General features: G+C 34.5%; 4 protein-coding genes across 9 annotated transcripts; 3 read left to right on the plus strand and 1 right to left on the minus strand.

Annotated features, from left to right (window-relative positions):
- The first annotated feature begins 848 nt into the window (after positions 1-848).
- On the plus strand, positions 849-4,145 carry ARA6 (Ras-related small GTP-binding family protein). The gene is made up of 8 exons (XM_086235032.1): positions 849-1,124; positions 1,404-1,480; positions 2,177-2,260; positions 2,446-2,540; positions 2,729-2,834; positions 3,388-3,477; positions 3,575-3,661; positions 3,806-4,145. Exons 1-8 carry the CDS (start codon positions 1,100-1,102, stop codon positions 3,857-3,859), a joined length of 618 nt encoding a protein of 205 aa, XP_086091158.1. The 5' UTR covers positions 849-1,099; the 3' UTR covers positions 3,860-4,145.
- Positions 4,146-9,195: 5,050 nt separating this feature from the next.
- Positions 9,196-12,928, plus strand: PUB14 (plant U-box 14). Its single transcript, XM_086237224.1, has 4 exons — positions 9,196-9,774; positions 10,438-10,554; positions 10,739-11,152; positions 11,234-12,928. Exons 1-4 carry the CDS (start codon positions 9,493-9,495, stop codon positions 12,305-12,307), a joined length of 1,887 nt encoding a protein of 628 aa, XP_086093350.1. The 5' UTR covers positions 9,196-9,492; the 3' UTR covers positions 12,308-12,928.
- A 614-nt stretch (positions 12,929-13,542) lies between these two features.
- On the plus strand, positions 13,543-16,798 carry LOC147290267 (uncharacterized). Of its 4 annotated transcripts, none has more exons than XM_086236740.1 (5): positions 13,543-13,688; positions 14,501-14,673; positions 15,398-15,496; positions 15,582-15,733; positions 16,213-16,798. In XM_086236740.1, exons 2-5 carry the CDS (start codon positions 14,503-14,505, stop codon positions 16,598-16,600), a joined length of 810 nt encoding a protein of 269 aa, XP_086092866.1. In that variant the 5' UTR covers positions 13,543-13,688; positions 14,501-14,502; the 3' UTR covers positions 16,601-16,798. The 4 variants fall into 4 exon arrangements, with proteins under 4 accessions (XP_086092866.1, XP_086092868.1, XP_086092865.1 ...); XM_086236742.1 differs by having other exon boundaries at positions 13,548-13,796; XM_086236739.1 differs by having other exon boundaries at positions 13,549-13,821.
- Positions 16,799-17,091: 293 nt separating this feature from the next.
- Positions 17,092-24,427, minus strand: ATVPS33 (Sec1/munc18-like (SM) proteins superfamily). 3 transcript variants are annotated; one of them, XM_086235377.1, is made up of 22 exons: positions 24,310-24,427; positions 24,166-24,205; positions 23,944-24,024; positions 23,504-23,698; positions 23,269-23,379; positions 23,059-23,124; positions 22,686-22,793; positions 22,535-22,579; positions 22,256-22,312; positions 21,676-21,770; positions 21,003-21,054; positions 20,811-20,867; positions 20,609-20,671; positions 20,419-20,525; positions 20,189-20,311; positions 20,018-20,099; positions 19,821-19,891; positions 19,257-19,337; positions 18,382-18,439; positions 18,185-18,249; positions 17,635-17,728; positions 17,092-17,439 (listed from the first exon to the last, which is right to left on the minus strand). In XM_086235377.1, the coding sequence occupies exons 1-22, from the start codon at positions 24,360-24,362 to the stop codon at positions 17,344-17,346; spliced, it is 1,800 nt and encodes a 599-aa protein (XP_086091503.1). In that variant the 5' UTR covers positions 24,363-24,427; the 3' UTR covers positions 17,092-17,343. The 3 variants fall into 3 exon arrangements, with proteins under 3 accessions (XP_086091503.1, XP_086091504.1, XP_086091505.1); XM_086235378.1 differs by lacking the exon at positions 20,189-20,311; XM_086235379.1 differs by lacking the exons at positions 19,821-19,891; positions 20,018-20,099; positions 20,189-20,311.
- Between the last annotated feature and the right edge of the window lie 1,841 nt (positions 24,428-26,268).

Genomic DNA, 26,268 nt, shown 5'->3' on the forward strand with positions numbered 1-26,268 from the left:
GATTTCAAAACTATTACATATAACCCCCTACAAGAGAAAAAAAATAAATAAACAAAAAAAAAATATTTGTATTGAGGTTGGACCTTACACCTTGAGTAATTTTATTAGGCTATTTAACCCCTTAGCATACTTTTTTGCATAATTTCTCATCATTTTTCGTCTCACTATAGGGGGTTATATGTAACAGTTTTGAAACCTCAGGGGGTGTATGTGTAATTGTTGAAACCCCAGAGGGTGTATGTGGAAAGACAATAAACCTCAGGGTGTATAAGTATAATTAACTCATTTTAGTAAATGATGTAGATATTGTATTTTGTATTGGCTTGGATAAGATGGGATTTGATCCCAAGATAAAGAGAGGATCCAAATTCCTAAAGCATGTTTGACTTCATGCATCTTCCAAATTAGTCTTGAAAATTATTATTTGCTGAAAAGTTGCTATTCATGTTGTGGAGTGGTGGACATTCCTAAAGCAAATGGAATTTGGACCCTAATATTATTGGGCCAACGATGTTGGGGATTTCTCTCTCTTTTGCTTTGGGTAAGACAAGCAACAAAAACTTGGTCCATGAAAGGCCCAAATTTTTCTCCTTAAAAAATAAATAGCAAGATAATTACATCACCTGAAGTCTGAACTTTGAAGTAACATGCTTTTTTTCCCTAATTTATTTGCTAAAAAGTATATAATACATTAATACATTAATAATTTAATACCCCCCAGTCCCTAGCGAAAAAAGAAAAAAAGAAAAGTATATAACATTTATTTAAATCATAATTTTCATAATTTCACTGTATAATTTAAATATTTAAAATAGATAAAATCTTCGTGGACTTGTAGCAGAGCCTTCACACGTATACAAAAGAGTAGGAAGGGGTTCTTAACAAGTTTCAGTTTATACCAGCCATTAACGACCTAGACTTAGCTCCAACAACCTAACCATCTCTGCAAATTCACTCACCTTTCCTCTCCTCCATATAAACCCTAGACCCATATATACATATACATACACATATACGCATACACCTAATTTACAGTTATATATATATTTGTAATAATAATAATAAGAATTTCAGAGGGTCTCTCTCTGCTCTGCTCGCAATGGGTTGCTCCGCCTCCCTTCCAGGTAAATCCCCATGTAATTTGGATCCTTTAGGGATTTTACTTCTAGGGTTTTTCTGTTCCGAATCGATCACATTGAAATTTTCATTTGGGTAATTTTATTTGGTCGATTTCTTGATTTCTAAGCCGAACAAGATTGAATTGACAGAGAGTGGTTGTTTGTTTGTTTTATTAGATTTTGGGTGTTCACTAATTGCTTCATATTTTGGTAAATTTTGAGGACTTTTCTTTTTCTTTTTTGTTTGATTGATTGAATGGGGAATTGGGGATTATTTGCTTGCAGATAGAAGTTCTGGGCGGTTGGTTGGGCCGAATTCGGAAAACGGTGGAGCTGTGGATGCCAAAAATCTACGCGTGAAGGTATTTTATAGGTTAAATTGGTGCAATTAATGCTGTTAGTGTCACTTATTTTGAGTTAAAACTGTATGAGACTTGGTTTATTAGTTGTTACTAAGTTTTTATTTGTGTTCCTTCTGATAATGTGAAAGTTGGTGTGGGTGTCGAAAAATTCCAACTTGTTGTTTGTAGGTGAACATATATATATATATATATATAATGTATTATTACGTTTTGATGCACTAGTAATTTCCTATACAAACCTGATACATCAGAGAAATGCATCCTGAATGTCTTACAATTAAAAAATGTGGTCTAGATATGTTTCGATCTACGATTAAAACTATTTTCTTTTATATATCTGATGGGATTTTTGAAATTCATCAGATAACATGCCTTCATAAGCAAGCTGGTAGTATGTGGTGCTCAAGCACATTTGCCGACTTAAAATTTGTTGTGGATGTTTTGTCAAGCAAATGACTGCACTTTGATATAATAATGAGGTGCATTCATTAGTATGGTTAGAAAGAATTTGACTATAGAAAGCAATTTGTATGATTTTCCTCTATAGGATTGGTAAAAGCAATAATGTTCTTAAGAAGTCCATGCAAAGGAGCTTTGTTTTTGCACTTCATTCATCTCTTTTCCTTGAAAGATAGGAGAGTCTATATTAAGCACTTGACTGAATGCAACTAACCTCTTATTCTTGTCACTCTTCAGCTAGTTTTGTTGGGCGATTCTGGTGTTGGCAAAAGCTGTATTGTTCTGCGTTTTGTTCGTGGTCAGTTTGACCCCACATCCAAGGTAAGGAACATGTTATTGCTATTTATTAATCGTGAACAGGTCTCATGATTTTCACTTTTGAGAAATTTTTTGGCCTACGTTGCACCATATTATTTGGGTTTGAGTATCTAGCCTCTTTCTTAAGCTCTAAAGAAACTATTATGATGATATAATTTCTCACATTTGCTGGCTTGTTATAATTTCAGGTGACTGTTGGTGCTTCATTCTTGTCGCAGACGATAGCTTTGCAAGATTCTACAACGGTTAAATTTGAAATATGGGACACTGCTGGTCAAGAGAGGTAGTATTGGTCAAACATTTTTAGATTTCCGAACACTGGTTTAAGTTATTAGTTTTTTTGTTGAAATTTCATCATATGTTCTTGTTGTAAGGCGGACCTTTCCCCCTCCTTTACTCTTCGTTGGATATTCCTCTTCCAATATACTCCTTTTGCAGGAGAATATTAATTGTTGATTGTCTCCTGTTCAGGTATGCTGCATTGGCCCCCCTTTACTATCGGGGTGCTGCAGTTGCAGTTATTGTATATGATATAACAAGCCCAGAATCTTTCAACAAAGCACAGTATTGGGTTAAGGTATCTCCGTTTCTATAGGTCACACAAACATTAACTTTCATCGTTTTTAGCTTTCCTATCTAGTTAGGCTTCCCGTTTTTCTACTGAGAGGTCTTTTACATGGAGATTTTAAATTTTAGTAACTTCTTAACCAGTGGCAAAAGTAATGGTTGAATTTTTTTTTCTTATGCAACTTTTCTTTGTAAAACTTAAACATCTAGGACTCAAGTTTTGGGTTGGCTGTCTAAGAAGCTATAAGGGAGATTGTTCTTGTCAATGATTAAATATTTCGCTAAATATGTGAAAACTATTGCGTTTATTAGATTCTCTATACTCTGGAGAAGAGCAAGTGACCTACATATCACTAGGAGATGATAATTGGATGGTTATATATCAATGTGCATTATTGGAAGTGCAAATTTGCCTTGATAATCTGTCTTGGTAGATGGATTCCTGACCAAAGTTTGAACTTTTGTGTAAACTACACTGTGTATGTTATTTCAAGTTGTTTATAACTGGTTCTTCTTGGCGCAAATTTTCTTTTCAACAATTGATAAATATTTGCTCTTTGCAGGAGCTACAAAAACATGGCAGCCCTGATATTGTCTTGGCCTTGGTCGGTAACAAAGCTGATCTTCATGAGAAACGTGAAGTTCCTGTTCAAGTGAGTTCAATACTACTCAATCTAATGCATCCTCTTTCCATATATTCACAAAATAGACATTTATATGACTAAGATAACATCTCTTGGATTCCTGAAGGATGGCATTGAATATGCTGAAAAGAATGGAATGTTCTTTATTGAGACCTCTGCAAAGACAGCAGATAACATTAATCAGCTGTTTGAGGTAACCCTGACATTTATGTTTCAATCATAGGACATTAGGACATTTATATTTCATTATTGATGCTATTATTAACTGCCTCCATGCTTACCAACCTATCCAAGCTCATATATTAGTTGAAATGCTGACACTGTCTTGTTTTGGCAGGAAATTGCCAAACGACTACCCCGTCCGGCCACTTCATCATCGCAAAACCCATGAAGCTGATTAATTTAAGAGTTGTTCATGCTTTGGAAACCCGTTTACCTTTCTGTAGCTCGAAATTTGTGTAATTCCAAAATTGTGTATATTGTGAAATAGTCTTTTGCATTTCAATGTACTGTGGGTTTCAATAGATTGTTTCAGTTGGAACTGTAAGATCATAATTTGCATGCAGGAATGACCTGTAGATGCCGGGGAACCCACCAAAGTATAGCAAATCAAAGTTTTATAACGTTTAGAGATTCAACTTGGTGCCCCTTTGGAAATAAATGTTTTCACCTCCTTATCCATGCTTTCTATACACACCCAGAAAACTTCTCCAATCTCCACCGGACATCCAGCCGGGGTTTCCGATAGATTTAATCCAAAATTACACCGTTGGATCTAGCTCAATTTTGGATTAAAAAGAGAAAGGTAAACCTATTTTTTGCATTGAACAAGAGCCTTGACCTGTGCTGACAAGAAATCTCTCTTTTACACCGAAAAAACACGGCTCATGCTCTCCAAAGAGCCCTCTCCTTTTATTTTAACAAGAAATGCGTAATTACAATAACATATTACGTACATACACAGATACACTTGAACAACAACATCATGTCATCGGCAAAGAGCAAGGTTGTGAGATAACCAAATATTCGAGGTAGAAGAGGGTGCAGCTAGCCACAACCATGTGATTCCATTGCCAAACGTGAACTCCAAAATCCAGTCAAGTAGTACTCAACCAAGACCACGTCGTTGATGTCCTAAGCACTACATGCAATCTTTGCACTAAGGAAATTCAGGATCAACTGGTTTAAAGGATTGTAGAAATTGTTAAAGGCAAGTCATCTGAGGAAATTCGAAAATCGCTTCGCATGCAAGAATGAATTTTCAATGCCTAAGGATGAAGAAGAAGAAGAAGTCCACATGGAGAATTCTAGGGGTTTTGAGCCGTCATATCTTAATCAGTGACACTACACCTAATCTGGCACCAACTTTGTCCTCAAATGGAATTAATCCAAATGGAAGTTTGTGTTCCCAACTTTAACTTCAAATGGAGGTTTCGCGACATTTTTGGCTTCGAGAATGATTTTACTCCAGAGGAAGAAGCAGCACTCCGCCGCGAGTATTCTTAGGCTTTTGACAACTGATTACTTTTTGTTTTTATTTTTTTTCTGGGTCTAATTTCTTTGTTAGCTTAATTATTGGTTAGTATATATGTGTGTCTTTTTTATTTGTGAATTGAAAGTTTTCTTCTTTAATATTTTTCTTCACAATGTTAAAAAAACATAATATCCATGCAGTTGAAATTGACGCACTTAATTAATATGTATACACTTGAATTGACGTTCTAGGTTCACAACAATGCATAAGATCGAGAGTAAACTTCATTCAATCTCAACCACCTAATTCCATAACCAAATGAGCGATGAAAATTAAAGTTTCATATTAATTATTAAGCTCAAAAGCACTTCTAATGCCAAATTGCATGCTTCTTTGCTTCGGAAAATTACTCATATATCTATGTATTGTACACTGTTGACAATTCCATAATTCTTGTTTAATGGTTTTAATTATAACTTTCTATCAGCATAAAAGTTCAAAATAATTGGTATATTATAGATATAGATACAATTATTCATATAAGAAAAATAATGGATATCATAGAATGATTTAAACCACAAAGGAAAGTTGAGGCATGCATGCCTTTTGCAGTTTCCTCTATTGCGTGTGTGCTAAGAATTGCCGATGCATAGAGAAACGAAATATAGTAACATTCCCGGACTTTTTCCCCAACAATAAGAAAGAATTATTTATTAATAAGGCACAACATATAATATTTTTTAGTATAAACTTAAATTTTTAATCTATTTATTTTTAAGTTACAAGATACTTTATCCCGAGCCTTATTTGAGTCTACAAATTTTTCTATATTACTTACTTCAATCCGCTCCGCCAATTTTTTTTATAATTTTAATTATATATTTGCATGTGACAAATACATGGATCTCAAAATTTAACGCTTTTATAGTCCTATCTCTAAAAAATCAGTGATGTTCTTTTCATGTGCAATATTTGACAGAAATTTGAAAAAAATTTAAGAATCCAAATAGACTGAAGTAAGTAACGTGAAAAAATTTGTAGACTCAAGAATTTCAAGTTAAATTTCGCTAACTCAAGTGAAACTCATAATAAAGTTTGCAAAGTGCATGTTGCTATAATTAACAGAATAAAAAATATATAAAAAAACAATGGTTGGGGCGGTCCAGATCGAAATCCAAGCTTGAGAGGAACCCCCTAACATATCCAGTGATGGGAATTGTTCACCGACGACCCCATCTATACTCACGAGTATAGTGGGCCCCAGTACACGTCATGGTTAGTTATTGGCTGATTCATCCACGTCAGCGAGACCATGACACTCTGTGTTTTGTTGTGAGGAGAGAGAGCCGGCGCTAACCTGTTCTCTACCACGCGTGATTGACCAATCCCTGATGAGGTGGGCTTCTTTTTCTTTACTGGCTGGCTGGCTGGCTAGCCTGTTGTTATTTTGGCTCAACGGGCCATGATTGGCTTAATTTTAATACATTTAAATTGTTGTTTGTAGTAGAGTATACTGTATACATTAGCATTACTATAATTATTAATTAAAGCCTAAAATTAACTACACTACTTGTTCCCAAGAAATAAAATTTCAGGTTTCGAAATTTCGACGAAAATTTTGAATAAAACTTTACCATATGTTTATTTAATATTATTTATTATATTGATAAAAATATTGAAAAAACTAAATTATATAGTAGGTTTAATGTAATATAAAATAAATATAATATGCGCTGGAGGCAAATACTGTTGAAAAAATAGTTCACTAATTAATAATTACATAAATTTGATTGAACAAACACCTCAGAGCTTGTGTAATTTATTTCCAATTTTTTATAAATGAAAAGAACTTTTCAGAGCTTTGGATTATTGTTGTTGTGCTTGTTTGAAGTTGTTCAATTATTACTTTCTTTGAGAATTTCAAGGACGAAATTTTTTTAAGGGGAATAGATTGTGAGACCCCGTATTTTTTCAAGTTTTATTTTAAAAAATATTTTATATATTTTGAAATTTATTTGAGAAATAAAATTTTTTGGGTTAATTTTATAATTTTTGTTTTAAATTAGTTTGACCCGTTTTTTGACTTTTCGAACTATTGGGCTTCAATATTCAACTTGTATTTATTTTAACAATTAAGGTATTAGTTTTTTAGTTTTCCATAAATTGTTAGTTCACAGTGGAAGGAAAGTTTTTTTTTTGGTCATTTGGATGCAAAGTTTTTTGAAAGTAAAAGTTATATAGATTGATTCTGTATTAACGAGTCCTTTGACTCATTTCTACTTGTACAACTCGGACAATAAGTGATTAGGGCCCATGACTCTCTCTTTCCTTTCTTTTTTTATTTTTCCTTTCTTTTATTTTTCTTTTTCTTTCTTTCTTTCCTTTTTCCTCTCGTGACTCTCTCCTCTTCCAGTCTTCCTTGTCATCAATTCTCTCTCCCAAGTCTCAGCCCACTGTCATCAATTCTCTCTCCCTGCCCGATCTGTTCCAACCTCCTTCCTCCCTCCTTGATCTCCCTCTCTTCCTCCTCTCCTTCCTCGATCTCTTCTCTCTCCTCCCTCCCCAATCATGCATGTGGTCTTATTCCGCTGTGATGCAGCCGGAGTTGGTGGTCCGATAATGTGCCAACAAGGAGAAGACACAGAAAAATGGCTGGGTTTGTATTACTGAGCGAAATTTCAACGAAATATTGGCGAAAAATTAACGAACTCGTGTTAAAATTTCAAAACCCAAAAAAATCGAAATTTTCGTCGAAAATTTCAAAATTTAACACCTTGCTTGTTCCTTAAAAAACCGATTTGATGGTTATGAAATGATTATGATGGCTATAAAACGATTGCTTATCCTTTATAACTATTTCAATGAAGTAACTTTCTCGTTACAATATAATCAAATTATATTAGTGTAAGGTTTGTGATGGGCCATTATATTTAGATATGATATTTATTAATTATTGGACCATAAACGGGTTTACTTAGGAATGATCAGAGGCCTAAGGCCCAAGCTGAAGATTTATAATGGTCAGATAATAATTGAATTTTCATTAACTGCTTCGACAGTTAATGAATAAGAAGTTATTTATCCCTCAAATTTAGGAATTAACTTATGAGGAAAAGGTGTATAAAAAGCTCGACAAAGACAATGTTTTCGATATATGAACAACACTTGGAAAAAATACAGAAAATATAAAATGACTGACTTAAGCATCAGAGAGCTTTTGGAGGAATAACCTCTCCTAGAGCACTTAGATCACGTTTGTTCATTTTTTACAAAGAGCAATACAGAAATTACAAGAACATTTGATGACGTGTTCATCCATGAAAAATCGAGCCTTGTTAGTTTGCAAGATTATGATAAAACTATATTGATACAAAAGAGAATCGATTTTGTCTATTGATTATTGGCTTAATGATATATATTTTTTTGTAAAGTTGAAAATGTCTTAGACAAATTTGTTTTTCTCGATTAAAAAAACATAGACAAAAAAATTTGACGTTGAAAGCTATAGGCGTAATTTATGACTTTGGCTTGAACTGAAGACGAGGGCAGCCAAGCCGTTCGGTTAATTTATAGATAAATCTTGGCCGTCCTACTGGTAATTATGCGCGGGAATGTAAACGGAAAACCAGCGCTATGAACTCGGCAAAGACACTCAGTCCACGAATTCTTGAAAGGTCGAAAATACCCTTTCTTTTTCTTGTGGCTACTGCCGTTATAATTTACTCAACCCGAGAAAAGGTAAAAATAAGAGAAAGAAAAAATTGTTTTTGGGCTCCACGTCTTTTGAATATTATTATGATTTATGACAAAGTCAAATTCAACCTTACTTGAAATTTCCCAACAAAAACACAAGAAAACATCAAATCCCCAGTTGACTTTTCAGCAATTTTATGACTTCTATATACCCTCAAGTATAATTCTAGATATTTTTCAAAAGATATAATTCTAGATATAATTTAATTATTATTACAAGTTCACAACTGAAGTATTTAATTATTTATATACATATTATTTAATATCTTTGATTTGTTATTTTGCTATGAAAAAGTCTAAAGGGCAATTTGGTCACAAGGCTTTAAATTTGGTCACTAGTGATCTCATCTGTGATCTGACCTCCTCCAACTCCCTCAACAGTCAACTCTAAACCAGGATCAAGTTGGAGGTAATGGCTTCTTAACCTACCTTCAATCCATAATTCAATCAATCACATTATTTTTATTTATTTATAAATTATAAACAATCAATTATTACAATTTTGTATTTATTTGTTTGGTTAAAAACTCTCTCTTTCATCCAAAGACTCAGACAGACAGACCAAACTCCAACGCTTCTCGTTCCCACATTTATAAAAACAGCTTCTTTCTTGGAGTTGCAGCACCACCATCCATGGCGTTTCTTTTCACATTCCAATTTTGCCCCTCTCTTTCTTAACATCGCCATCCCAATCCCAATCCCAATCCTTCGATTTCCTCGTCTCGGTCGTCTTCATTCATCTTCCTTAAAACCTCCAATTCCACGCTCTCTCTATCCAATTTGGCTCTCAATCCCACATGGGTCCGACAGAGGACGATCCGAGGAACTCAGTGCTGAGCCGACTCTCCGAGTCGGTAAAGGCGATTTCCGAGTTTCCCGAGTGCCGAAACGCGTTCAGGAAGATGTACGGGAATTTCGTACGCAGAGTTAAGCTTTTGAGCCCTTTGTTTGAGGAATTGAGGGACAGTGATAAGGCTCTTGGTGAAGAAGAAGTTATAGCTTTTGAATCGCTGGCAGTGGCGTTGGATTCAGCTAAGGAGCTCATCAAGTCGGTCAACCAAGGGAGCAAGCTTTATCAGGTACTGTTTGGTTTAGTTAATTAGTTTCTGTTTTCTGTTTGGTTGCGAGAAATTAATGAAGGTGAAGGAAGAGAAAGAAAGTTTGGATTTTGTTAACATTTATTCAGTAAAGTGAAGGAATTTCAAAGTTCCCAGTTGTTGGGAAACCTCTGTTTTAGTTTTGAAATATAGTTTTAGTTCGATAAGAATAAGGAGGAGGAGAGTAATTAAGTTGTTGGGATAGCTATAACTTGAGTTTGGAATGTAGTCATATTGAGGAGGTTTTGCTTTGATAAGTTGCATATGGTCTCATTCTATTGTGTTTACATGTTTTTAGACCGGATATAATGATGAAGTATTGTACTATTGTTTACACTTTCATTGCGTCTTCATGCTTTCATTTTTTCTAATTCTCTTTGAATTTCTCATTGAACATATAGAAAGTAATTGAAGGCTCTATTTTATATTTATTCTCTTCTCTTATCTGTCTTTGACATCCTCCAAGATGGGTAGATATCAAGTGCTTGCGTACTTGAACTTGAAGTAGTAGCATCAATGAAATGTTTTCTTTGCCAAGATGTAAACTAGTCACATTTGTCATAGGACTTTGTGTCTTGCTTCTTTTCTTGTCTTGCAAATATATCAGTTGATTTTAAGGTAGAATTGTTTTTTTTAATATTACAGGCTTTGCAAAGGGACAAGATTGTTGATAAGTTTCACCAAGTGACGGTTAAAATTGAAGCATCATTGAGTAAAGTTCCTTATGATAAATTTGATATGTCAGAGGAGGTTTGTGAACAGGTACTTTTACAGTCCTCATCCGCTTTTCTTCTTTTTTAATACTGTGATTCTGCAACATTGAGAGAGAAAAGCTCATTCTCTTTGTCAGCAACAAATTCTAAAATGACAAAGTAGAGTCAAGTCATGGATTGTTAATTTTTAAAGTATTAACAACAGGTAATAACCCCCTTTTATTTTCTTTCAGATTGAACTAGTGCATGCTCAATTTAAAAGAGCGAAAGAAAGAATGGACTCCCTCGACTCACAACTAGAGATGGATTTATCCATAGCATTGAGAGACAAGGATCTTGACCCTGCGATAATAAAAAGACTTTCAGAGAAGCTGTATCTCAGGTCCATCAACGATCTAAAGAAAGAGTCACTTGCTTTCCATGAAATTGTTATCACAAGTGACGGAGATCTTGGGGACCAGTTTGAAATGATGCAATCCCTGCTTAAGAAGTTAAAGGACTGTGTGCTGACAGAAACCCCAGAATTTGACAACTCTGAACATGACAAGGGCATGATCAAGCACAGATCTCCCGTTATCCCAGATGATTTTCGGTGTCCAATATCTCTAGAATTGATGAAAGATCCTGTGATTGTCTCTACTGGACAGGTACAACCTGGAAGTTCTTTCACAAAGTACATCTTTGTCTATTTAACACATTGTAATTGACAGTTTTACTTATTTTTGCAGACATACGAAAGATCCTGTATTCAGAAGTGGTTGGATGCAGGGCACAAAACCTGTCCCAAAACGCAGCAGACACTGTTGCACACAGCCATAACACCTAATTATGTTTTGAAGAGTCTAATTGCTTTGTGGTGTGAGAGCAATGGTGTTGAGCTACCCAAAAAGCAAGGGAATGGTAAAAACAAAAAATCAGGGTGCAGTGTTTCAGACTGTGATCGAGCTTCTATTAATTCCTTACTAGAAAAACTAGCAAAGGGGAATTCAGAAGAACAAAGAGCAGCTGCTGGTGAGCTCCGCTTGCTGGCAAAGAGGAATGCTGATAATAGAGTGTGTATTGCTGAGGCAGGAGCCATCCCACTCCTTGTTGATCTTTTATCCTCCACGGATCCGAGGGCCCAAGAGCACGCCGTTACAGCACTTCTCAACCTTTCGATAAATGAGAGTAACAAGGGAGCAATTGTAAATGCAGGAGCTATATCTGATATAGTAGATGTTTTGAAAAATGGCAGCATGGAGGCTAGAGAAAATGCAGCTGCAACCCTTTTCAGTTTGTCTGTCATAGATGAAAACAAGGTGGCAATTGGAGCTGCTGGGGCTATCCCAGCCCTTATAAAATTGCTTTGTGAGGGAACTCCAAGAGGGAAAAAGGATGCTGCTACAGCTATTTTTAATCTTTCAATCTATCAGGGAAACAAGGCCAGGGCTGTGAGGGCGGGCATTGTGGCCCCGCTGATGAGATTGCTGAAGGATGCTGGAAGTGGGATGGTGGATGAAGCACTAGCAATCCTGGCCATTCTGGCTAGCCATCAAGAAGGGAAGATGGCAATTGCTCAAGCTGAGCCAATTCCCGTTTTAGTGGAAGTTATAAGAACTGGTTTCCCACGCAACCGGGAGAATGCTGCTGCTGTGTTATGGTCGTTATGCACAGGTGATTTGCAGCAGTTGAAACTAGCAAAGGAACTTGGTGCAGAAGAGGCATTGAAGGAATTGTCAGAAAATGGCACTGACAGGGCCAAGAGAAAAGCTGGAAACGTTCTAGAGCTCCTTCAACGAATCGAAGATGCTCTCAATCCATAAAAGCCCAAGGGTTCATGTTTCTATTGCATTTTAGAGTAAAAACTATTTTAGGATTTAGAAATTATAGTTTATAGAGGCACTGCAGAAAGTTGTGTTTCTTGGAGGTGTACCGTATATATATTACAGTCACTAAATTGGTGTTCATGTACAAAAGGGATATGTAGAGTATGTTGGCGGGTTAGGTACAAGGGGGATTGGCTGCATATCAGGTGTTCATGGTTGTATTTAATTGAAGAGTTTCCACAAGAAAGAATAGAAAAAGAATGCGAGAAAATTTTTTATTCTTCAACTTTTCAATATGGCCGGCCTTTGTAGAACAGTAGAACTGCTCTTTTGCAACTTGGAAGGGAACATCACATCAAAAAGAGGGTTGGTTTTTGTTGATTTTGATCAACAATTGTTATCTATGAGTTAGAAGTTAGAACTCAGGACTATCTTCAACAAATGAAGGACTGGATGTCATCTAATAGACAAAATGGTCATTTGCTCTTATAATTATTTATATGTGAAACTTGTAGCTCTAGTGATTAATCGCTTTTACTCTTAAACCAGAAGTCCCAATCAAAATCTCTTTTTTAGTAAAGAACACTTAATATATTCTCTTATGAATCTCTTTTTTAAGTAGTTTTTTCTAATTTACCTCTTAATATATTGTCTTCAATTAAGAGATTCATCAATTAATAAAATTGGTACTCAAACTTTACATACGCATTCTAACCATGCATCATGGCAGATAATGTTACATAATCAGTTGCAGTTAGAAGTAACAAATTTTCACGTCTTAAGAAAAATATGAAAAAAACAAGTTTTACTAGTTATATTAGAGAAAATCAAATCCTTTACCTACACCTTCCCAACTAGCTCCAAGAATTTGAAGTTTGTGTTGAGTATAAACGAATTCTGATCAACCCGTCAAACATAATTGAAAAACAAGCTGTTTTTTACGCAATCGAAAATAATTATTCTTTTGGAGCTGTAAACTTAGACATTCGAATTCGAGTATTCAGTTCGACCCTTAGAGTCAGGCAGAAAGAAAAGTAAAATTCCTTGTGAATCCCCTAGGCCTATCGTGGATTGCTTGCCTTTGACGGTTTGACCGGCTTAAGAGATTAATTTAGTGCGCGAATGATGGTCTACGACATCCACGATTACCAAAAAAAAAAAAAACTACTCTCTAAACCCGTTTCCAACCCGGCCCATATAACCCATTTCTTTAAAGTAAATTTTCAGTTTTTATAGGGTTAAACCGGTCATTATAAAGCCGTCTCTCTCTTCAATCTCGTTCACCGACTCACCGTCTCTCTCTAGTCTTCAGCCAACCACCACCACCACAAGAACGGAGAACCTGCGCTCGACGAAGAGTCAATCTGCGAAGTCACCAGTCAGTATGATTTTCGATTTGCATTGAAATCTTTTCATTGATTCCTTCTGAACTTGTGCGCTGTTCTTAGTTCTCGCTTCTTCTGAACTTCGGACTTACGTCGCTTTGGTATTCGTCACTGTTTCTTTCTTAGGTAATTAGGCCTTTTAGGGTTTCAAAATGGGGGTGATTTTGGGATTGAATTGGTTAATTCTTAGATTCATTATATTTTGGGTTCGATAGGTTTGGCAGAAGATCTTGGTTTTTATTTAAAAAGAGCTGGTTTACATGATGTAATTTTGAAATGGATTTGGAGGGGCTGTTTGTGTTGGCATTCACATATTTTGTATAATTTGATATTTAGTGTTTGATTCACTTTAATCTTTATGGGATTGTTCAGCATTTAATTTATCTCAATTTTTTTTTTTATTCTTTTAAAGAGGGATTTGGATTTCACTGTAAATGCACCAAATTGATAAGCTAGGGATTTCAAATTTTGTACTTTATATTATAGATACTACGGAAACAAAAATTCTCACTTTTCTTGGAGATGGGTTTCTCTATTTAAGGCATTACACAAGTCTTGTGCTAGGTGGTAGAAATATGAGGCTTACTGATAGATACGTGACTGACAATGCTGGAATTATTTCGGAGTGCAAAAATATGGTTGCAATTAGAATTAGTAAATTCCTTGATTGACTTTAATTAGAGATACTTATCACTGGTGAAGTCTTGTGTGCTAGGTCCATTATCATTGAAGCAATCTTGATCTGACTGCATTGTGTGTGTGTGTGTGTGTGTGTGTGTGTGTGTGTGTGTGTGTTTAATTACAGAAATGTACAATAGTGTGGGAACTCAGCCTGGGGTTTCAAGACCACCTGAAAATTCGCAGCCTAATCCTTTTGGAAATACACTTTATGGTGCCAGTTCGGGACTTATCCGAGGTGGATTGGGTGCATATGGAGAGAAAATCTTAGGATCAAGCTCTGAGTATGTACAAAGCAATGTAAGTAGCACAAAGGATATGATCTGGGTTAAACTATAAAAGATAAGGATATGTACTATTATTCTATTACCTTGTAGCTCTTATTTGGTAAAATTACAAATTTTTTTTATTCAAGTGTTATTATCTGCAAATTCTAATGAAGATTTGGAAGGTTATGCTAGCAAATAGCATGTTCACCAGAATCAATCTGTGTCCTAGGTTTTCTTAGATTGACTTGCTTTTAATTTGGTATGACATGGTTTTATGGGAAGTATGATTCCAATGATGTCTTATGATCAGTACCATATTAGATGATGCTTTGGAAAGGCTTGATCCAGTTCCATTCCTTTTCTCTTTATCTTCCGTAGCTCTTTGATTGGGTTGAAAGTTTGATTCTCCATGTTAATTTGATTGTCTATTGTATTGTACATAGTGGCCTGATTTGCAAGTTGGAGGTTTTTATGGAGATGTTGCTAAGCCCTGCTATATCTATTAGACTATTTCAATTCCATGAAAATTATAAATTATTTTCTTATTTGAAATATCATAATGCCTTCATCTTATAATGCTACATAAAACATTTTGTGTTGGTCTCTAACTCATATAAAGTATGTTGAAGTGTTGAACCACTTTAAAACTGTAATGGCCTTGTTTATTTCTTCTTAGATGTTAGAAGTTCTTTTTAAATTTGTACTTAGTTTAAGGTTCTTAGCTTTATTCTGTTATTTTGTGTTGAAATGAGCAGATCAGTAGGTATTTCTCTGATCCTCAATACTACTTCCAAGTGAATGACCATTATGTGAGAAACAAATTGAAGGTTGTTCTATTTCCATTTTTGCACAGGGTAAGCACTACTAACCTTTGGACTTTCCTTGTCGAACCAGATTGTCCTGTCATACAACTAATCTTTCCCCTCCCTGCTTTTTTAGGGCCATTGGACACGAATAACTGAGCCAGTAGGAGGCAGGCTTTCTTATAAACCCCCCATTTATGACATCAATGCACCAGACCTATACATTCCATTTATGGCATTTGGTACCTGTGTGGTTCTGGCTGGCTTCTCATTGGGTCTTCATGGAAAGTAAGTTATGAAATTTCTAGATGTTACTTTAAGCAGTTTCCTCTTTTATTCAGGTTGATGCTGTGATCTGAATCGTTTTCAAATAACAATGAAAATTAAGTTTATCTTTGCTTTAGACGTGAGTTGAATATTCTTGTATTTTGTTAATATTATGCCTTTTCCCGATGGAGAGTAAAACTGTTAGTTTTTATTTCTTAAGAGAAAGCAATATCTTTCAGTTAGACATCAATCTGAAACAATTAGCTAGTGGCTCTTTACCTCAGCTGCCAAAAGATTTTGTTATCACTGCTTTGTTATGAGTGTGGATCGGCTTCCTCAGGTTCCTGACTGCATCATGGTTAAATTGAAGTTTTCTTTGAGGGGATTAATTTTGTGTGTGTTTTAGTCATGTTTTTGGTATTTCAACCTTTTAAAGTCAGAAACTCTTATCTCTCTTAGCACTCATGATCTCTTAAAATAGGTTTTTTGTTTATTGCCAGGTTTAGCCCTGAGGCTCTGAACTGGATGTTCATCAAGGGATTGCTTGGCTGGGTTTTGCAGGTTTTACTGCTGAAAGTTACATTGTTGTCATTGGGCAGTGGTGAGGCACCCTTGCTAGACATTGTGGCATATGCAGGGTATACTTTCACTGGGTTGTGCTTGGCTGTACTTGGACGGATTATGTGGAGTTACTCATACTATTTTTTAATGCCCTGGACCTGTTTATGCATGGGAGTCTTCTTGGTGAAGACTATGAAGAGAGTTCTTTTTGCAGAGGTGAGGAGTTTTGATTCGAGCAAGCACCATTATCTCTTGCTCTTTATTGCTTTGGCTCAGTTCCCACTCTTTATATGGCTTGGCAACATTGGCGTTAATTGGCTTATGTAAGACTGCCAACATTTTGTGTGGAGTTGGGACCAATTCTTTGTTTATAGGAGTCTCTGAAACGTTGTATAAAATTCTATTTGTATTCATTTCAAGCGACAACTTTTGCTTCCAGATTTAACAATTGTGAGAATTCTTTGATTTTTGTATTAGTCAATCGTCATGTAAAGAACCATCTATTAACATACCCGTTCAAGCACCTTTGAAGCACTTCATTACAAGCCTTTTTAGAAGCTTATTATAGCGTTTGGTAGAAATAGCTAAAAGTGCTTTTTGATTATATAAACACCTTTTTGAGGAGGCAATTTACGGGTACACTGGTTTAAAATATAAAAAAAAAATTATGTGCTTCTAACAAGAGCAACTTCCTACAAAAGCGCCTTTAAACATCACACAAATGGAATGCCTTAGTGAGTTTTCTAATCTTGGAGATGAGAGGCTCATTTGTAGAGTCCAAGACTTGTAAAGAAATCAATTGTAAGCTTCTCGGTTAATGCCACATTAAAGCCTTAAATTTAATACAAGTAGGAATACCTCAATGTCAGTTTAAACTTCAAACCAAACAAAATCGTTCAAAATATGGAAAGGGCTTAAATTACTCCATCTAAATTAATATGAGAAACCTCTAGAATAACAAAAACATTGATCAGCATAGCATAACCCACACCGGTTTGAAGTCACATGAAGTAGCCTCATGATCTATTCATATGAGGCAGAATATAGAAGAAAATAAAACAAGCAAAATTTTACAGGTCATCCGACTTTCCCACAAATGTTTCAGTCAAGCTATGGCCACTAACAATTTTTGTTGTCCCAACTATCAAATCATATGCCATCCCTTCCTACAAAATCAAAATTACCGTATATATTAGGATAACAAGAAGACAACAAATGAGAGAACAGAAATATCTGGATAATCAGCCCAAACACATGAACAAATAATATGGTTCCACAAATGTCTTTCAACCCGTCCACCTACCAAATTGTATAAAATAATGACATATCATAGGTTCCTTATGTGCAAACAATTAACATACCTGAGAACTGAGAAATCGAAGAGCAGAAATCTCTGCAAATGTTACACCTCCAATGAAGACAACAAGTACTAGGGAGCGCCTTCCATCAGCTACCCTGGAGAATATTAAGGAGCGCCACAATGAAGTAAATATGAGACATTAGCATACAACTAAACAAAATTTTGCAGTAAATACTTTGATAGAAGCAATGCAAATGGTGTAAACTGCTTTTTAGCCATATTTCTTCCCTCACAAAGTATTTTTGCAGAAAAAAATCAGTATCACGAATAAGACAAATATAAGAAAAAATTATGGTCTTATAATTACATTACAGCTACAAATTGCTTCCTATCAATCGGCAAACTATAATGCCTGTATCTGAACCATTTTTTTATGTGTAAAACAACCCAAGTCACAATATCAACAACTACAATCTGCAAACTATAATGCCTGTATCTGAACCAGATTTTTATGTGTAAAACAACCCAGCACAAGACTGTCACAATATCAATAAATACAGTACTCATAGGCCATAGCAGAGTCTTATAAAATAGGTCCAGTTGACACATACTTGTCTATACTGCCGGACGCCGCCCCCGGCAAAGTGTCAAATGATGCGCTGCTTGAGAATCGGCCCTGTAAAATATTACACCAGAATAGCGGTTTAACATGTAATAAAAAAAACACATGTAGAGACAAAGTAATAGTAAGCAAAATATACAGCAAAAAGAAAAAAAATCAGAAATAACTCAAGAGAAATGCACTGACTCTCTTTGTTTCCGAATGTGGTCCAGGTAATAGCTTCAGAATTTCTTCAATAGGACGCCTGAAGGGTCAAAACTTTCATGTTTAACAGAGCACAAAAATCACATATATGCATCGTGCCTATTTACAATCATGAAATTTCCACCAAAATTGATGCAATACAAAAAGAAAGGAAAAACAAATGAGCCTTGAGCTGAATATAAGAAGCCACAGAACTTTAATCTCAATCCAAGAAAAGGCTCTTTTTTTTTTTTGTGCAAGCCTTATTTACACAAGAAGTTGTAATCCTCCATTGCAAAATTTAAAAACTTTAGCAAAAACTCTACAGAAGTTTCCACTAAGAGAGGCCTAGATATCATATAACATGAACAAAGGCAGTCTGTATCTAATAAACTAGACTGGTGTAATGAATTTCTCAAGGAAAGAAGGTAAATTGTGTATAGGGGGCAAGTGTGGTTCATACTCTGACACCAAGAAACTGTCCTGTATTATCAGAATATCACTCCATGGAAACTCTATTCTATAGATAAAAAAGTTCCAACCAAGTTGACTGAATTAATAGACCTTTAACATACAATAAAATGCAGGGACCAAGTGTTCCACTTTGCATGAGTACTTTAGTCTCCATCAATCACACTGAACTTGCTTGGATCTTGAATAAGCTAGAATGTTAGGGCCCTTATTACAAACTTAAGAAGTAGAACCAGAAAACATATTTATTACATTTTCCTCATTTCCAGTGGTTTTCCAAGAGTTAGATGATAACAAAAGGCATATATCATGGTGAAGAAGAATTGATGAGTTTTATTGAGAAAAAAAAAAACGAACAAACAAGCAAAGAACACTAGCTATTTTATCAGTCAAGGAATTAGGCTCACCATCCAGACCGAACAGCATGCTGGACAAGGCGAATGCTTAGAGGTGCATATCCAGAAAAGACATAGGCAATATCATTGGGGCTGTGATACAATAAAATGGCCTCAAAAGTTAGTCAAAAAGACATCAGATTATAAGAAAAATAGAGTTAAACAAAATACTAAATAATTACTTTGACTGGCTAGAACAGTAGAAATTATTACACATTAAATAACCATATAACAAACAGTGTCAACAAAACCACAAAACAGCTTGATAGATATGAATTGTAAACTAGCTGAATAAAGTACATTTATAACCAAATTGCATGATACAATTTTAACCATTCCATGGTATCATTCATAATCATATTTCACATTTAATTTGCTACTTGAGAGAAGAACGGGAACAAACATCACAACTTTCAAAAAAATCTTAACCAAACTTCATGAACATATAAAATAAATGTAAAATTATAAAAGGAATGACCATGCTTTTTTTTTTTGGCCAGGGAAGGAATGACCATGCTAGTCCATATAAACATAAGCACATATGAAAAGCAGTTCAGAAATCAAGGGGAATAATACTTTGCAGTGTCAGTGTCTTCAACTACAAGTTGTAGGGCACGCTTAACTGTCAGCCAGTTGCTTTTTGACTCCTGCAAGGTTCAGATGATGTACAATGAATCCTTTATTCTTTTTTCCATTTAAAAATTCATTCACCAGTTACTAAATTATGCAAAGAAACTTGTGGATTATTGTATTAGGGTAAAATAAAAATGAACCTGTTTTTTAAGCAATCCAGCTTTCTCTAAATTATTCAATGTAACCATGTGCTCAAATCCATAACTATGGAGGAGTTCTCTCCTAAACCAAAAAGGCAAAAGTAATTTAATATATGATATTAAACCAAAAAGATTAAATTGAAATATAATACGATGAGTGCAGTTCCTTGCCTCAAATAGTCAAAATTCTTTTTAGGCAACCCAGAATTTGTAATAGAAAATAAGATGAGAAGACGTAGGACATTTACAAGAGGCTCCTGCTTATGGATCATTTCTTCAATGTACTCAAAGCATCTGTATTCATCAACTATATCACTTTCATGCATGCAAGTCATGAAAATGTGAAGCATACAAATGTCCAAACATGTAATTTTCATAATAATAACCAAAATTCAGCTTACATGTCATAACTCTGAGCCTCAACAATTGTGTGTTCCATGTCAAGTTGTCCAAGAAATGATGGCTTTGAAGTGAATGTTGACAGATGCTGAGCAAGATTTATGTGCCTCTAAAGCAATAATTTGCAGAAAATCAGAAAATGAGCAGAAACTCCCCAGATGAACTCCTAAAAAGAATTAAAGAATTACTTACAGTCATTTCTGGCAATGAGTTCAGCTTTTTGACAAAGTCCTTCAATTCAGAAACTGTCTGGTTCTATATGCATTATTATATAACACTCCATTAGAACAAATGGATTTTGGCAATAGGGTCCATGAACAGAAAATCGAGTTGACACCTGATCATCTTATGAGTGCAGAAGGCAAAGTGTTCAACTCTTAAGACATTCACTTACATTGGAAGTCACCTCAGTGTAGTCCTGCTTCATGGATGTTGCTTTTTGACGTAGAATCTGCAATCATACTGCAGGTAGCAACTAAGAAATGGAACTCCAAGGATGTGATTTCATTTTTAACAAGAACTTAGAAGAGATAGATTTGGAAAGAGAAACAAAAAGAACAATTTAAACCAGTGAATATAGATCAACCTGGACAACAACTTCGAAGTTGAGATCCCGTATCTCTTTAAACAGCTTGTCACTGTAATTAATACCATACATAGTAAACAAATATGAAAAGAAAGAAAAACTAAGAAGAACAAAATGATTGAAAGAAAACAGCTTGAGACCAACAACTGTTATGGATGTACAAAGAGACTTCAATGAGCATGTAAAATATCTGGAAAATGTCCTAATGCAAAACCCAATCAACAGATGCTATATTAGTAGTGAACGGTCATCATACCAAGATTTTTTTTTTTTTTTTAAGAAATAGACAAATATATTTTTATAGAAAATGAACAATTTCCATTAGAAGTGAACAAGCAGTCCATCAAATACACAAACTAAAAACAAAAAATTCAAATAAAGTCAATTAACAACTGAATGAACACTATCAACCGAATTATCATACCAAGATATATTGATTCATTCTCAATAATATGTTATTTCCTTATATAATATGCAAAGGTATCTAGCAGCATTTTACAGAACCGAAAACCAGCTGCTCAAGAAATATTTGTAAAATGCAAAATTGAACCAATAGGCAAGAAAAAGGGAGAGTAGGAAAAGAGAAGGCATCGACAATATGACATATGTGTGATTGAAGCAGGATGCCCTTGCATTACATAACAAGTCTATCAAAAAAAAAAAAATGAATCACCTTGAATTAAGTGGAACTTTCATCTTCTTTCCCTCTTGTTGGACACCCATGATGGATGCATCAAGCTCCACAGAACCATTATTGATACACAGAAGCTGCACTGAAACTATTAGGGATAGCTTACAACTAATTCAGATTACCAAAAACAACAATTGTCCTTCATTTTCCATTCAGCAAAGAATAAAGTTTCTCGTGAAAGATTTAGCAAACAAAAATCAGCTTTTAAATGCCCATACTACTAGAGGTTCAGTTGGCTTACAAATCTAGGTAATTAGTTAATCAGACTAGATAGGAAGAAAAGTTTTTTTTTTTTTTTTTCAGAAAAAAGAAGAAAGAAAAAGCCATACCAACGATTGAAGTTATTGGAAAAACTTGCATTCTTTTTTTTTTTTTCTGCTTTTTACTATGCCTATTGAACTATTACGGCGACAATCCCGATGACAAAACCTATGAGCAACTCAAAATTTTCACACATTCTTGCTATACCTATCATACTCATGCAGCTTTTTGTCATGCCATGCCATGTAATTGATCTTTTTCAATGCATAAAATATTCCTCCAGTTTTTTATAATGGCTTACCTCATCCAGAAGTCCCTCATATGTTAATTGTGTACACATGGGAGTAACCATGTCCACCTACATCCAAAGAATGGTCAATTTTAAGCAAAAACCACAATTCATACTATGATTGCGTCATAAAAAGTTATTTGCCATTGAAACGTATAAAAAGTGCATTGCAACCTAGATCATGTCATTTGATGACAAATTGACAATGAAACACACACACAGAGAAGAGAGGGAGAGATAGAGAGAGAGAGAGAGAGAGAGAGAGAGAGAGAGAGAGAGAGAGAGATTTACCTCCCTATCTAAAAGGATGACAGTATTTATCTCTGGAACAACCATCTGAAGCCACAAGCGATAGATCAGTGGAGGCTTATGAATACATTTACTCTTTCTAGTAAATAGAGTATACAAAGTGTAATAGGAGCTAAAAGTCATGCATAATTACATCAGGTGAGTTAACCGGTTCCTCTGCTTGCATGCGGTTTAGAATGTCAGCAACACGTACCGATGATTTGCCTTTCGCCCTCACATTTGGAATCACCCCAAAAGAAAACTGTAAAACAATAAACAAGCCATAATTTTCAGCTACAAGCAAAGAACAAGAACTAGAGTAAATGGAAGCAAAATATATGGGTACAATCATAACAGTGTTTTACACCAAAGACAAGTTTACTGTATCATTATTATATAAGTTTATATATATATATGTATATATGTGATGAACAGCTTCATCTTTATATGATTAAAATAGATCAAATAAATACACTTAAAAGAGAAGAAATGACACGTGAAATAGCTGAATATGTATTTTATACAACCTCAAGCTTGTGAATGGCTTTTGCAATATGCCAAAGTGAACTTGTATCACCATCAACTAGGCATTCCTACCATGCAAACACCCAAAAAAAAAAAAGTTAAAGTATAGGCATATAAATCAAATAGTGTAGACCAAATTCTGAACACCTGAAGCTCAAATAAAAATAATTAAAATAAATCTACAAATAAGAATTAAGGAGTTGCTATAATACTTTGTGAGAAAGATCAAGTTCAAATGACAAAACATCCTCGTCCAAAGGAACAATGTATAGTGGGTACTCCCCTATAGTCAACAAGTGATGGACTTTTTCCTCCTCAAGGATCTGAAAGACCAAAATGACATTTTTCAGAATCCAATACTCATATTTATGCACACTGCGTCCCCCGAATTCGGAACCTATAATGTATGCTGAAAAAGTGGATTTATAATAGCCAAGGCATGCTCACCTTCTCACAACCAACTGCACGGCGAGGGACAAAATAAACATAGTACTCTCTCTGTAGTCCTTTCGATATATCATTATGAACATGCGAACTAATGAATTTCATCAAACTGAGCTGAGAACGGACAAGGTAAACCACTTTGGAACAGTCGGTTTGAATTGGATCAGCCGATAGATGTCGCAATTCAACTCCATTTTCCTGTTTGTAAGTATCAGTAAAAGTAATTACAACCTTAATTGTCACTAAAGAGTTTCGGTCATTACAGCTCTGCTCATTTTGGCTGAACATAACAGTTGTTTTACCGAAAAATAAAAATAAAAATCAAATTTCACATTAATTTTAGCTTAAAAAGCATGAAAAACACATCAAATAACCTTGTCAATTACACAGAACAAGAAAAATAATTTAAATTTCTATGGAAACAAACAGTCTAATAGACTTACTTTGAGAAGTGCAGTCTGGATGATCAATGAGATAGAGCCGCTGAGCTTCGGATCGATGACCAAACACTTCCTTCCTCGAATCTACAAATTCCAGAACAGTAATGAATCAAATTCAATGCAAAAGCTTTTAGGAAAAAAAAAAAAAAAAAAAAAGCAGAGCGAATTTTGGAATTTTAACGGGAAATTAAATTTATAAGAAGGAGGTGTGGAGCTCGAGCTCACATTCTTGAGGATGTTTACGAGCTCCTTCTGAGACTGTTCTCTGTTGCATGACAATATCACCAAAAAAAGAAAACAAGTATAAGAAAATTAATAATAATTAGAAATTAATTATATGAATTTTGTGAGTTTGAAATGAGTGCGTACCTGAGGGACGTGAGATTGAGAGGAGCATTGTCTAAGTTGGGAATCTGAGCCATCGAAGTCGAACCTCGAGTTTTCAGTTTCAGTGCTCGGAGATGGAGACGATGTTGTCAACTCAACTTAAGGCTTCTAACGGGCCTGGGCTCTTTCTCATGGGCCTTGGGTCCATCAGGATGGATTGAAGATAGGAGCGGAGGATTTGAAACCCAACCCAAGGTATTAAATTGGGCTTCAAAGCTCAGTTCCAGCTCATTTTTTATATTTAAATAAACTCGGTCAACATTATAATCAGCCTTCAGACAGACAGACACTCACGTCATTGTTTTTAACGTCATTGTTATTGTTAGTTAGTGACAAGTATGTCATTGATTTGTAGTAGCAATCGTATTTTTTATGAAAAAAACCATGTGAATGATTACTTTTCTTATGTAATTTTAGATTATAATTGACAAACAATTATAAATTGAGCGTTAAAATGTTAATCATGAATTATTGACACAAATACTAAAAAGTAGACCGACTTAGATTATTTTTTAACGACTTTCCTTATTTGTCCACCTATTTTTCCATATGTCCAAATTATAACCTCAACCTAATACAATTTCCATTTGTTTAATGAAGTTATGGGCCACCATCAATTAATTAACAAGATAGTATCTCCATCATCAAAAGAAAAATTATTGGGTGTAAGTTATAACCGATATACTTATTTTTTGTGTAACCAATCTAACGTGTAAGGGTATTATTATATGATATATTTATATTAGTAGGGTATAGTATTAATAACATCCACTCATATTATGACACGTTGGATTAGTTACACTAATTGGCGGTGTATTAGTTACACATAATAATTTCTCCATCAAATGAGATGCTACATTCTCAAGTAGTATTGAATCTAGTCTTTTTTACATTTTATCTAACTGAACTTTGGGCTCAATCTCACTTCACCAACTAAAAAAAATTATGTAAATTTACTACCTAAATTAAAAATTTGTTGCAATATACCACATCTGGCTAATTTTGTCTAAACTTTTATTAAAAATAAGAGTGTTTTTGTCTTTTTCAAGTCCTATTGTTAGGAAAAAAAATGTTTTTTTTTTTTTTTATTACACTTTGCTTGTTTTGACACATAAAAAAACTAATTTGAAAAAACTAAAACACTCTTATTTTTAACAAAAGTTTAAACAAAATGAGCTAGAGGTGGTACATTGTAACAAAATTTTTGATTCAAATAGTAAATTGACACAATTTTTTTTTAAGTGGTGAAATGAGATTGAACTTAAAATTCAAGTGAGTAAAGTATAATAAAGCTTTTAATTTATTGATTCACATAATAACCCAGTATAAGGAGGGAGAAGAATTTACATGTAAATGAAGAGTAAAACTTTTATGTAACATGTGTATACATCTATAACTTTATTTCTCTTATTATGTGACATAGCACATGTTAAAGAGATAAACACAAAATGTATATCCACGTGATAGTTAAGTTTTTTTTTTGTCGTAATAGAGATATTGATCTGGCATCACCATTAAAAACTTATTATGTCAATTGCTATACTGACATATGGTGTAATTAATCTATGTGTTATAATATGGGTGTACGAAGAGTTTATACTTGTAGGATATAATATTAATAACGTCCACTCATATTATAAATGTGAATTGATACTTCATTGTCATGTTATAACAATTATACATAATAATTACTCACATACATATATGAGAGGATGAAGGGTTGAAACATTGAGATGTAGGACCCTACCTGATCTCATGTATGACAACACTTTGACTGAAAGTCTTTGATTGGTACTTAAGTAAATTATGAGTTTTTAATTGGAACATTTTGAATGTTGCATTCTCAATTGAGACAAGAATAAAAGTCAAGGCATTTTTGTAAGATTTTGCTCTCACAAATTAGTTACGTGCGAGTCACATGACTAATTTTAAACGGCGATT

The sequence above is a fragment of the Dryas octopetala genome, chromosome 3 (assembly GCF_963921425.1).
Source record: "Dryas octopetala chromosome 3, drDryOcto1.1, whole genome shotgun sequence".
Classification (NCBI taxonomy): Eukaryota; Viridiplantae; Streptophyta; class Magnoliopsida; order Rosales; family Rosaceae; genus Dryas; species Dryas octopetala.